This window comes from Corvus cornix, chromosome 4, assembly GCF_000738735.6.
Source record: "Corvus cornix cornix isolate S_Up_H32 chromosome 4, ASM73873v5, whole genome shotgun sequence".
NCBI classification, from domain to species: Eukaryota; Metazoa; Chordata; class Aves; order Passeriformes; family Corvidae; genus Corvus; species Corvus cornix.
Genome location: NC_046334.1, coordinates 27,916,012 through 27,929,782, shown reverse-complemented (window position 1 = coordinate 27,929,782; position 13,771 = coordinate 27,916,012). Strand labels below are relative to the sequence as shown.

At 44.2% G+C, this 13,771-nt stretch overlaps 1 protein-coding gene across 2 annotated transcripts; it reads left to right on the top strand.

Annotated features, from left to right (window-relative positions):
* Window positions 1-3,132: 3,132 nt before the first annotated feature.
* LOC104697142 (UDP-glucuronosyltransferase 2C1) lies at window positions 3,133-13,314 on the top strand. Of its 2 annotated transcripts, none has more exons than XM_019293398.2 (6): window positions 3,133-3,864; window positions 7,833-7,981; window positions 9,231-9,362; window positions 9,776-9,863; window positions 10,501-10,720; window positions 11,949-13,314. In XM_019293398.2, the coding sequence occupies exons 1-6, from the start codon at window positions 3,150-3,152 to the stop codon at window positions 12,223-12,225; spliced, it is 1,581 nt and encodes a 526-aa protein (XP_019148943.1). In that variant the 5' UTR covers window positions 3,133-3,149; the 3' UTR covers window positions 12,226-13,314. The 2 variants fall into 2 exon arrangements, with proteins under 2 accessions (XP_019148943.1, XP_010410058.2); XM_010411756.4 differs by lacking the exon at window positions 3,133-3,864 and adding an exon at window positions 5,587-6,343.
* Window positions 13,315-13,771: the final 457 nt, after the last annotated feature.

Sequence of the window (13,771 nt, the reverse complement as noted above, 5' to 3'; positions counted from 1 at the left end):
AGTTGTCATTTTGGCTGCAGGTGGTTAAAGAGCTTCTTCCAGGCATGGTGTTTATATTCAAGGGACAACTTAAGTGACAGCCATCTCAGAAGATGTAGGTTTTGCTCTTTAGCACCGTTAGGGCCCAGAAGAGGCCCAGGCCCATGTTTACACACCCAAACTGAGCCCACAACATGACCAGGTTGGTGGTGATGTGACACAGGCAGTAGCAATGGACTCCCTGTGTTAAAAATTGTCTGGGAGCAGTTGCAAGCTACCAGTCACCTATGAGAACAAATTGCATGTTATTATTTGCATTATCATCAACCAAAGGATTTGACTTCTCTCAGCACAGAAAATACCTCATTCCTTGGCCTGCTTCTCGCATCACTAGTTCATGGCAAAAATGCAAGGGACTTGTTTTAGTCACAGGGGACTGGCTCCTTTGACAGCAGTGAGGATTTCTGTCATCCTCCTAGCAAAGGAAAGGAGCTCCCTCATGGGGAAACCAACAGGGTAGAAGGCAGAAAGGGAAAAGTGACTCACCAAACTTTTTTTCTTCTTTTCAGAGCTCAGACCAAACATGGTTTATAAAGGCACTACCTGTGCAACAGCAAACTCTCACTTCTGCTAAGAGCACTAGTAAAGAGCCATCAAACACAACACAAAGGTGCAGCACTCCCAACTGGAAGGGAAAATTCCCAGACTATCTAACCCTTGACTCTGCTATGGCCATGAAAACAACTGGCTCAAAGAAATACCTCCAGCTGCTCCTTTTTCAGGTTGCTCTTCTAGAGCCTGTCTTCTGTGGGAAGATACTGGTTTGGCCAACAGAAGGCAGCCACTGGCTGAACATGAATGTAATTATAGAGGAGCTCATCCGCCGCGGGCACAGCTTTACTGTCCTGACATCCAACGCTTCCCTCTTCATTGAACCCAAGCCTAACGCCATGAAGAAGTTTGAGATCTATAACGTGCCCTTTGAGAAAGATGTCCCTGAGAGCCTGATTAATGGAATAGTGAATCTATGGCTCAACAACAGGCCAACCACCTTGACCTTCTGGCAGTTTTACAAGGAGATGGCAAGACTCTTTACAGGCTGGCAGGAGATGAATAAGATCATGTGTGATGCAGTGCTGACCAACCAAGAGCTGCTGGCTCGTCTGCAGGGGTCTGGCTTTGACCTGGTACTGTCAGACCCGGCCACCCCCTGTGGGGAACTCGTGGCTCTCAAGCTGGGCATTCCCTTTGTCTACTCACTACGTTTCTCCCCAGCCTTTGGTCTGGAAAGGCACTGTGGCAAGATCCCAACGCCACCATCCTACACACCTGCAGCTCTGTCTGAGCTCACTGACCGCATGTCCTTTGGGGAGAGAGTAAAAAACTTTCTGTCTTACTATGTGCAAGACTATGCTTTCCTCAGCTTCTGGGGACAGTGGGATAGCTACCACAGCAAGATCTTAGGTAAGTCTCCTGATATGTCACTTCTTGTTATACAGAGTCCATCCTTATGGCCTGCAGAGCTAGGAACCCACCAGGGTCACAAAGTCAAGGGAGAGGTCAGCAAGAGGTTTGTCATTGTGTTTGTCATTATGTCCCTAAAAAGGCATGAGCCACCATCAGTCAGGGTGTTCTGCTTCTATGCCATTGCACTGAGACAGGATCAGGGTCATCCCAATTGATGGATTTGACTTTTGTTATAATTAATTTTAGTGTGGAGTTTCATACGACTTCCACACCATACAGGGCACTCAGCAAGGGTGACTGTTTGCACAGAAAGCAGCCAAGAACAGAGACATTTCCCTCATCCAAAGGACCATAACAAGGAGGGGAGACCTGGTGAATTACAAGCAAGTCTTGCCACCCTCAGTAGCAATACTTAAATGCACTGTGGCTTTATAATAGAGACTTCACTTATGTCACTGGTCATATAAAACCAATTCTCTCTGCATAAAACAAGTTTTATTTAGAACATACCCTCCCACCCACAAGCAAACAGTGAAAACAACAAGTCCTTCCCTGCAGGCTTTTCTTCTGTGTGATCCTTTTGAGTGATTATGCAGAAAAATATGTTTATTAATCATACGTCATTTCTACTACCCTCACATTAAGCTCTTCAAAAAGACCTTTTGCAAATCTCTCAGGGTTCAATTGCCTGCAAATACCTGCATGCTGCAAGACTCCACAAGTACACCAAGCTGGTGACATGTGTACAGTAGATAAGGTATCTCAGCTTGGTATCTTCTCACAGTCCAGCTGTTTCCAACACCTGCATTTTTGTCCCAGAAAGCATGCTCTAGGCAGCATGGAAACCATGCCAAAAGCCTTGGACAACAACATTAGGAAATCATTGTGTAACAGCACTGGGCAGAAATACTGTAATAATGATTTTTAGCACAGAAAAGAGAACTTACACTATTTCCTAATGGCACATCAGGAGAGACCATATAAATAAAACTGTTTAATGGATTTTCTGGTTCAATTTATAGTGCATAATTGGCACTTAGTGGCAGGCAGGAAGCCTGCACTATCCCCTCCTGATCTCCCATGGTGCATGCTCTGGAAGAGACAAGTTCACAGGAGGACAGTCTTACTCTGATACGGGAGTCATTTGCTGTGTAGTTTCATCCACTTCGAGATGCAACTCTTTGGCTGCAGACCCGGATCATCACTTTACGTCTGTTCTAAAGGGATACTCAGTGGCTCTATAAAAGGAAAAGGGTGCCCATACAGTCAGTGAACATCTTTGCTGGCTACCCAGCTGTGTTTCAAAGAGCCAGAAGAATAAAAAGCCAGCTCTCCTACCAAATAAGTAACACAGAGACTGTAGTTAGACAGGCAGGGGGGACGGGATTACCAACAGGGTACAATCCCCGCTGGACTGCGCCTCCCAGGGCTGGCGGCTCTCCCTGCTGCTCCGGAGGAATCACATCTTCCAGCTTCAAGAAGCTGTTTACCACCAGAGGGTGCCAGCTGGTGCCAGTCACCTTTTTTGTCCCCTAGGAAAACGTGATATGAAACATGCTATCATGCAGTAGACGGTTTCACACCGCCTGCGTTTGGCTCCCTACCCTCGGGATCAAGGCAGTGTCACGCAGGCTCAGCCCACTTCGGGAGCCTCACTGCTTCCGCTGAAGGGAGGCCGCGGGCATTGCCACACAGGGCAGGCTATGGCAGGGAAGGAGGTGGCAGCGCTGTGGCTGCTGGCCGTGTTGGGCTGGGGGTCCGGGGGGAAGGTGTTGGTCTGGCCGGCTGACAACAGCCACTGGCTGAACATGGAGCACATACTACAGGAGCTTGTGGTCCGGGGCCACGAGGTGACCGTGCTGCTGCCTTCATGCTTCCTCATCCTCAATCCCACACAGCCCTCACCCTTCCAGTTTGAGGTGATTGAGGTGCCGATCACCAAGAAGGAGATGACTGACTTAATGGATGAAATTTTATATTTTTTTTTTTATGAGGAGAGAGAGCTACCTGTCTGGAAAGGTGCTTACAAGATAGCTCAAAAGATATACCAGATGAAGAACATAACCAAAATCATTTGTGATGGAGTTGTGAAGAATGAGGCCCTGATGGAAAGACTGAGAGCATCCGCCTTCGATGTCCTTTTGGCAGACCCACTGTCACCCAGTGGGGAGCTGGTTGCCGAGAAGCTGGGTATCCCCTTTGTGTATACCTTCCGGTTCTCCATGGGCAACACAGTGGAACGGCTCTGTGGAACACTCCCAGCACCTCCTTCCTATGTACCAACCACCCTAACCAGCCTGACAGATAGGATGACCTTCTGGGAAAGACTAAAAAACCTCCTCAGCTATGCTCTGCAGGATTTCGTATTTCATTACATTATCTGGGGAAGCTGGGATCAATACTACAGTGAAGTTTTAGGTAAGGCTGCTCTCTTTCCAGAAATTACATCTGCTGTACACACAAGAGTAAATACCCAGACATGAGAGATTAAGGCACAAATCAGGAGCAAGACAGCCCCAAATTCACTCTCCTTCCTTCAAAATTCCTGCATCAAGTCAAACAATCCAGGCAAGTACAAACATTGCCTGTTAATCCTCACCTGCTACACTGGTACAGCTGTACAGGTACTTCCAGGATTTGTAAAACAGTGCTAAAGCACCTGAAACAGAGCTCATTAGTCATATTCATAGATGAATCATGACAAACACTAAGAACAGTAAAATACTATATACCCACCAAACACTAGCACTTTTTCTCCCTTAACATACTTCTTGCTTCCTACCTTGTCTCAAAATGAGAGATTAATATCCTCCTCTGGACCTTTAAAAGTCAAGGGGGATCAGAGGAGCCCCAATTCACAGTGATAAAAGGCCCTTCGCAGAGACATGGTTCTTTGCTTTTCTGAAAGTGTCTAAAACCTATTAGATGATGGTTGTATTTATTTGTGAGTGGTTTTAAAATTTTTTAAAATAATAGTTGTATAACTATTTTCCCATTTTTGCTCTAGGCAATTATAGTAATGCTTGAAAGGAAACAGGCCAAACATATATGCATTGCTGCTAGGGAGATAAAATGGATATTTCAATATGAGACTTTAAAGTGTTTTTATTTATATTTCACTAGTAAGTTGTAATTCTGCTGAGAGAGCTAAGTTGTTAAGGTATCCTACCTTAAGAGTACCTAGCTGTGTGTTTGTGTTGCTTATCATGTTATGATGACAGAGACTAGAAAATCTTGTGCTGGCTGAAGCATGGTTTGGTGTCTGCTATGTAACCTTCAGAGCTATTTGGATCTTGTGGTGTCTTTTTTTATTGTGAACTGTGGAGTTTAGCATTTAAGGCTCCATGTGCAATATCTGTTTTGTTAGCTTGCTTGGGCTGCATGATGGATTTGTGCTGAAAACAGTGTTGATAACACAGGGATGTTTTAATTACTGCTTAGCAGTTCTTACAGTGTCAAGGCCTTTTCTGCCTCTCACCCCACCCCACCAGTGAGGGGGCGGGGGATGCACAAAAAGTTGGGAGGGGATACAGCTTGGACAGCTGACCCCAGTTCACCCAAGGGATACCCCAGCCCATGATGATTTTGTGCTCAACAAAATAAAAGATATGGGGGTGAAGTTTGTCAGGGCTGCTGTTTCTCAGGGGCTCACTGGGCATTGGTTGGCTGGTAGTGAGCATCTGTTCTTTTTGCATCATTTGCTTTTCTTGCTCTTTTTCTTTCCTTTTTTGTTTCCTTAAGTTGTCTCAGTCTCAATCCATGAGTTTTCTAACTTTTGCCCTTCCTTTTCTCCTCCTACCGTGGGAGATTTAGAGGCTCTGTGGTGCCTAGCTGCCTATCAAGATTAAACCACAGCACAGAGGAAAGACTTCTGGTCTTCACATGCTGCAAAATGCACTTTGTGGTGAGCAGATAGGAGCTGCTGTAATTCTGAGATAAGCTGTGGCTCTGCAGGACACTCCAGAATGGGATTTGCTGCTTGCCCAGTCCTCCCATGAGTGTTGTTTTGTGTTACAACATTCCCTCTTGCCACATTTACCAATCTTGTCATGTTTACCAGTCTAATCACCAAACAGATGCCACTTTTAATTGGTTGGCTCTACAGTGTTTGCACAGTGAAGCAGTGAATTGCTTCCAGTTCGGTCAGACCAGACTTGTACGTGGAACGCTGAGATGTTGGGGCCAAAGTTCCCCTGGCTACTCTGGGCATATGCATGCTGCTGCAGCACTGGTTTTTGTGGGAGGGTGGTGGTCTGGCCCACCGATGCCAGTCACTGGATCAACGTGAAAGTGCTTCTGCAAGAGCTCGTTCTCCGGGGCCATGAAGTGACTGTGCTGGTGCCCTCAAGCAATCTGCTCATCAACTACCACGACACCTCCTCCCCTTTCACGTTTGAAGTCTTGCAAGTCCCCTTTAGCCAGGAGACCCTGGATGCCTCCATGGAGGACTTCCTCAATTTCTGGATGAATGAAGCCTCTAATCTCTTCCCCTGGGAGATCATGTGGTCGATGAAAGAGCAACTGGAGGTCTTTACCAATATGTCAAAGCAGACCTGTGACACCGTGGTGATGAACTCTCGCCTGATAGCAAAGCTGCAGCAGGCCAAGTTTGATGTTCTGATCGCTGACCCCCTGTCTGTAGGCGGGGAGCTCGTAGCAGAAATCCTAGAGATCCCTTTTGTCTACAGCTTCCGCTTCTCTGATGGCAATGTGGTAGAGCGGCTGTGTGGTGGGCTCCCATCCCCACCTTCCTATGTGCCCGCTAGCACAATGGGGCTGACACATCAGATGTCCTTTATGGAAAGACTACAGAACTTCCTCTTTTACTTTTGCACGGATTTATTTTTCTTGAAGTTTTGGCGAGATGAATGGGATGGGTACTACAGTAATGTCTTAGGTAAGGCAGCTGTTGAGTGGTTTCTTTTCTTGCATAGGTTGTGCCTTTTGAATGCTCTGGAACCTCAATGCTGTTGTCTCAAAATACGCTTTCTCAAAGGCCAGCAGAGGTGGCAATCCTGAAGTATCTTGCAACTGTACATAATGCAGGATGTGGAGTGTGAGTTCAGATTCTCAAACAATGAATGGTGTCACCTTTCCCTTTCATCCACCATTCAGAGTTTGAAATAGTCTCCTTAAACTACAACATACCTGAAAATTTTGTTCCAACATAGCACAACTCAGGCATGACTCAAAGTCTATTAAAGAGACCTTTTAGTTCAATGGACTTTGAATTTTGTCCAGGGTATCTAAGTTTAGGCAGATAACGAGTGAACAGCAAACACAAGGGCATCTCTTCTGTTGTTGTCCAATCTCTTCCTGCATTTGCAAAGAACGTGTCTGTGCTCTGAAAACTAGTACTTCTTCCCTGGGTTGGTTTTTTTAATACCATATAAAGACTTAATTACACCTTTATATCACTCTACTTGTAATGCAGACTTAATTTTCAAATCAGCAACCTTGTAACTGACTCATTGCTCTTTAATTTAAAGAAAAATTTACTGGTGTAGATTATTATACTTACCAAGTAGTATATGATGCCCTACAGATCATTTTTATCATGCTGCTTATTTAGCTTGATTCCTGCTTGCATTAGGCTGGAATTTGTCAGTACTTCTAACCCTTTTACTCCCCAGTTTCACTTTGTGGAGAAAATACTGCAAAGACAACTTGCAACGTTTACCTAAGAAAATATATTTTTCCAAATGGGAAGCTATAAAACATCAGATTACTATTAGATTTTTTTTCAGATGGATTTCTAGAAACATTGGATTTTGTATAAAATGACATTAAAACTTTCTATGAAGTTGGCCAATTTTTCCCAGTATGTGTCAGAAGCAGCTGACCCAGTCTTCAAGAAAACTAGAGATGTCTGTACCTGTCTTTTATTGTTGTCAGAGCAGCCACTAAATGAGTCACTATTTGAAAAATGCTACAGAACTTTGTTTAAACTCTCCCTCTCCCTGACAGGTGATCATCACTTTGTGATTCATTTATTATTTATTTGGAACTAAATTTTGTGTGATTGTTCTCTTCCCCAAAGTGTGTTTTTATTACAAGCACAGGTAATGAAGTCTTTCAGCACTACAAGAATTGCACTTCTATATTAGACATTAAATGCTTCTTGATTGTAGTGCTCTAAACCAATTCTGAAGGTTCAAAATCCTTTTAAAGATTGTATTACCTTGCTCATGGGCACTTGCTAAAGCTGAACATGGGGCAGGGCACGGAATAGGTCCGGATTTGTGGATGTTTTCATTTCATGCATGGTTTGATAAACTACACTGATTGGGAGTGCCAAAAGACAAAGGTAAGGCTCCTGTTTCACAATCTAGAGCAAACAAGGTCACTCCCATGCATGTTGTAAACCTCTTGCACCTTGTCCACAGGAAGGCCCACAACCCTGTGTGAGACGATGGGGAAAGCAGAGATATGGTTAATCAGAACATACTGGGATTTTGAATTTCCACGCCCTTTCCTGCCCAACTTTGAGTTTGTGGGAGGACTTCATTGCCAGCCTGCAAAACCATTACCAAAGGTATCCCAACTTTGTTCTGCCATTGGCCGCTTTGTTACAAAGACTGTTTCTTTCCCTGATCAACCACGCAAACCATGTCCTGAGAAAGCTCATTCATAAGAAGATGCTCTGGTGCTGCTGGGGAGCATGGAACTATTTAGCATCCTGTGCAAACTGAGGGCTGAGTTTGCAGCCTGCTGTCTTAAAAGAGGATAGCTGATGTCAGCATGGGGTAATACAGTGTCTGTTTTAGGAAAGATAGGTGCTACCTCAGGGCACTTAAGTGTAAGATTTAATTCCAAGATACAGACTTGGCAGCCCATGATAACATTGAAATACCTGATGCCAAAAGGCATGGTGGCAAGACAAATTCTTTAGGTAAAATGGGTCAAAACTTGCAGAAATAGATGAGTGATAAACACTTTTTCTATTGTACCTTAGTTTAAGACACCTTAAAGGGAGTAAACCACTGAGCATCTCCAGCCTATACTCTGCTGTGAATCGCAGTATTCAGGTGGAATTTGAAACTCCCAAATACGGAAGATGACAACATGACAAGCTCTGGTGTAGATTATCATTCCTGTAGGAGCCTTGGAAGATATAGGCCATCTTCAGTGCAAATTGTCTCCTAAAAGAAACCTTCCAAATCTCTTCCCACTCCCCTGTAGCAGGGGTTGAGCTTGGGGAAAATGGATAACCATTCTCTTTTGCATGTTACTGCTCCAGTTCACGTAACACTAATAAAAGGAACAGGAAAACCTATTGCTCTAATTTGTAGAAAATCTTTTGAGTAATGTGGTGTGTTGTAAGAAATGAGAACTGTCTGACTAACAAAGTGACAGTACCAACTCAGTGAATGTGTCATCAGGATGCTGAAACACCCTCTCAGTTTTCAGCAGAGCTATGTAATGCAAAGTACTCGTTCCAGGAAAATCCAGAATCATGACCATCCTATGGAGGGTATCACAGGGTATGTACGGCCTGTTCCTGATAGTGCCAGGATTCATTCCTGCTGCTTGAAATGTATCATGAAACTTGCTTTCAAAAAGACAAAGCATCTGTCACCTGTCTCAACTTGTCCTGCTCCTCCTTAGGGAGAAATTGACTGTTTTCCACAGGGCCAGGTCTGTCTTTGTAATGCCCTTCTGTCAGGAGGTGCTCACACCACCATTTCCTTAATAAGTTGAAAAGGTTATGCTCTCTATTCATACAGAAATCTGTGTAATCTGCATTGTGTAATTACCCCTGGTATGTTTTCTGCCTCTCCTAGGAAATGGAAGAATTTGTTCAGAGCTCAGGCGAACATGGTGTCATCGTATTTACTCTTGGGTCGATGGTCTACAACCTAAGTGATGAAAAAAGTACTGTGATTGCCAAAGCCCTCAGCCAGCTTCCACAAAAGGTGAATTTCTTTTCAAGCCTAAAACAAGTTGCCTTGTTTTTTTCACTCCCATTGCTCTCAGTGAGCCTTTTATGTTTGGAGTGGCCTGTTCTTCACCTGCATCCCTGCTGGATGTGATACAGCCAGGAAGCTGGGCTCTCTCTCAGGACAGACTGCTGAGTTACTTCTGGTGTTTCACCTCCTCTGAACCAAATCACGTGGAGGTGCATCTACAGGCCAAAATACAAAAATCACTCCATGCATTTTTAATAATTAGCACATAATAACCAATCAAAGAGCTCAACTGGAGCCAAAGATATTTGAATTACTGGGAAAAGGTTATGTGGGTTTGCGATAAAGCCCTAAATTACACGTAATAATACAGAAAGGCACATCACATGCACCATGTTTATCTTATTCTTCCTTTGTTCAAGGTCCTCTGGAGGTACAAAGGGAAAAAACCAGAAACTCTGGGCTCCAACACCAGGATTTATGACTGGATACCACAAAATGATCTGCTTGGTGAGACTGATTCTATTTGGGATGGATTGCACCCTTGGAAAAACGGTTTCCTTTGTTTTTCCACTAGAATGGTTAATTCAGGCAACAGAACCATGTAACGCTTGTGGGTAACTTCCTTTCACAGCTTAAGCTGCAGAGCTTTGCTCTTGGGAGCCTTAGCTTCCTAAAAGGCTCTGACTTACAGAGCTTGGTGGCAGTTGTGTGGAAGGGCTCAAAAGCACCCATAGGCAGGAGTAAAGAGATAAAGTAGAGATGTACTCTGTAAAGAGTAGAGATGTATTCTGGAGCTGGATTTGGCCTCTGCAGCTCATCTCCAGGGCTCATTCTTCAAAATGCTTGACCTGAGCAAGGATGAAGCAGCGGCTGTTCTGAACCTGATACCGTGTGAAAACTAGCACTGCACAAGAGCAGAAGGGCTGCAGTAACTCTGGGGTAGTCTGGAGGGACGTGCTGATTCACATCTGTTAAAATAAGTATGACTGTGTGAAAGTTAAGCATGCAAGGTCTGCTGCTGATCCAGAGGTTAGGGCTGTTCCCTTCTCTAGCAGTGCACTGGCCCCTCTATGCAGTGCTCACATCCCAGTGAATGCAGTCTGCCAGAGCTGCTGTAACATGCACCTCTCCTTCCCTGTTCCAGGACATCCCTTGACAAAGGCCTTTATCACACATGGTGGGACCAATGGGATCTATGAAGCCATCTACCATGGGATCCCAATGGTTGGGATTCCCATGTTTGCTGACCAGCACGACAACATTGCTCACATGGTAGCAAAAGGGGCTGCAGTTCAGGTGGATTTCAACACAATGAAGACGGAGGACCTGGTTCATGCACTGAACACTGTCATTCACAATTCCACGTGAGTTTTGTTCTTGCCTTACAGTAGGTTGAGGTTATTAAAATCCTGGGCTGCTGATATCAGAAATTCTGCTGGCTCTTCTGGGAGTGGAAAATGCAGAGTAGCTGAAGTTTGGGTTTCAGATGAAAACTATCTTTCATTTCTGAGAATCAGCATTTCTCAAAAAGGAGACATCAGTAATTTGATTTTCCTTATACTACATTTTTATGATTGCTTTGAGAAAAACAGTTCTTGGAAAGCTCAGAGGAGCATTTGAGACAGTTCTCTGCTAATGTAAATCCTCTGGGGGCTCTGAATGACAATTCTAGTTTTATTAGGTCTTCTCTGCCTGTAGTCAAAACAGTTCTTTCTCCTACCCTGACTTAGCAATATCCTTAGGTTACCATACCTATCAGTCAGGACTTATAGGATAAGGAAGCCTGGCTGGCATCTCTTGCTAAGGATAAGGCCACTGAAAAAGGGATTGGAAAAAATGCAGAAGTCCCCAGTCTTTGGCAGCAACTCCTATTAAGTGTGAAGGACTTTCAAGTAAGAACTTGCAAATTCCTGAGACAAATGGACCAGCACTTGTGGAAGTATCTAGTATCTGAGGGAGTCAGCCATGGTGGAGGTCATCTATAACAACCTTGGATGGCAGCTGGTACATGTGGCCTCCCCAGCCTTCCCCTTAGTTTTACTACTGAGCATGACCCCACATGGTCTGGGATCTCCTTCTGTCAGCTGGGATCAGCTTTCCTTGCTGTGTCCCATCCCAACTCCTTGTGCACCCTCAGCCTCCTTGCTGGTGGGGTGGTGTGAGAGCCAGAAAGGCCTTGCCTTGGTATAAGCTCAGCAGTAAGGGAAACATCCCTATTGTCTCAACACTGTTTCCAGCACAGATCCAAAACATAGCTACTAATGAAGAAAGTTAACTCTATCCTAGCCCAAATCAGCACACTATTATATTGGAACAGAAAATGCTGCACATGTTTCCATGTTGCCTTTTTTAAAGAAGTATCTGCAAAATTGTTGAATAACTTTTCTTTGGAAAATACTGGCTTTCTCTATGAGTATTCTTAACCTAATTTTATGCATACAGGAATAAATTGGACCCGTTTCAAATATATTTAAATAAGACTGATGAAAGTAAAAGCAAGGCTGTCTACCTCCAAGAGGACTGCCAGGTGCTGAATGGTTTGTTTCAGGAATAAGTGAGAAATCTCTTTGGTTTCTTCTTTTTTCACCCCAGCTATAAGGAAAATGCTCTGAAGTTATCCAAGATACAGCATGACCAGCCCGTTAAGCCTCTGGACAGAGCTGTCTTCTGGATTGAATTTGTCATGCGTCACAAAGGAGCAAAGCACTTGAGACCAGCTGCTCACCATCTCACCTGGTACCAGTACCACTCCCTGGATGTTCTGGCATTCTTGTTCACCTGTACGGCCATTGTTGTCTTCATTCTTTTCAAGTGCTGCCTATGTTGCTGTAGAAGATGTGGCAGGATTGCAAAGAGGAAGAAAGAATAGACATCTTGTTCCCATCAGCAGTTTTCTTCTCCTTGGCTAACTCAGCAACGCATTTATGCACATTCTTTGGTGAACAAATTTATTAGGATATGCTTTAAGCTGGGCATAGCATGAATGCACCACAACAAAGCTGTTGTGGGGCAGAGCTGCTTGCTTAGCCAGTAAATTCCTTCTGGTCTAAATAAAATTGAGTTATAGTTGCTTTATCTCTTGGGACCATTTTAGCTGATCACACATGGTCCGTGCCATGGTAATCGCTGCTCTAAGTTTTTAAATATCTCAAATATTCTGGTATATTTCATAAATTCAGCCTTGCCCTGTGTGGTACTGTGGGTCTGGAGCTAGGCTCCTTATCCTTAACTCTGTCCTATCCTCTAGTGTCATACAGGCTTGATCACTGATTCACAACCAAAATGCTTCCTCTCCTGTCAGAATAGCTCTCTCCAGACTGGACAGTGAAGCCGAGACCATGGGCTCCTAAAAAGCACCCATCTGAAGGGCCAAGATCATGAAAATCACGAGCTGCAAGTGGCAAAGGCACTGACTACTTGGGGGCTGAGGGCAGACTAGAATCCTAAGACCATAAAAAAATTACTTTTCTGGGAACCATTTATCTTTTCCATTAAGTCTGGAATTCCTGCTGCACGGGCCATCCTTCTAACTGCAACACTGCAGGGGTGTGAAAACCACCTCTGTCAGGAACTTGCCCATTCTAACCCCAAACGCCTCTGAGCCATGCTAACTGATAAATGCAGGAAAACCTCTAGAGGGAACTTGCAAAGAAGTAACATTCTATGTGGGAACAGTGCAATAGCCACTTGCTTTGCTTGAAAAGTTGGAGAAAATAGTGCTGCACTTGGGTCAGGTAAGAGTGGCAGTAAATGTAGTACTTCTTCAGGTGTTAAAGATGCCTGTAAAATGCTGCTAGTCCAGGCCTCCTGTTCTAGGTAAGGTTATTTCACTGCTGTGCCAGCTTACTCAAGAAAGAACCTGCTCAAATTTTAACTGATATTTTTAAATACTCTGGAATTGTTTTCAAACAGAACATGATTATTTGTTTACATAATAAAATTCCTTATGCCACATCAACTTTTTTTATTAGCATTGTCATGTTTCAATGTCTGCTTAAACCTCTTCATAGTACATCATGTACAAAAGCTCAGTTGAACCGTTTCCATACTGAAGAGGGGTTACAAGAAGACTACTGCATCTCATGGCAATTTCTGGTATACTGTTCCTGTTGTCATGATGGGACCATAACCAGGAATATGCACAGTGAATAGAAAGTGAATAGAAAGGGGAACTGCATGACACTAAGGCCCCAGATCAGAAAGGGGTTGCTCTGTTCAGAGATCCAGGTGGGTCCCTAGACACAGCTGCACCAAACTTGATCACTACGAGCCCCTGTAACCCAGTTGCTGACATACCAGTTTGGATGGCAGAAGGCCAGCAAGCCTCCCAGCATGCTGCACAGGCACTGGTCAGACAGGGCTAACAAAGGACACTGGAAACAGGATAGTTGGGAAAAGTTGGACAAAGTGTTGCA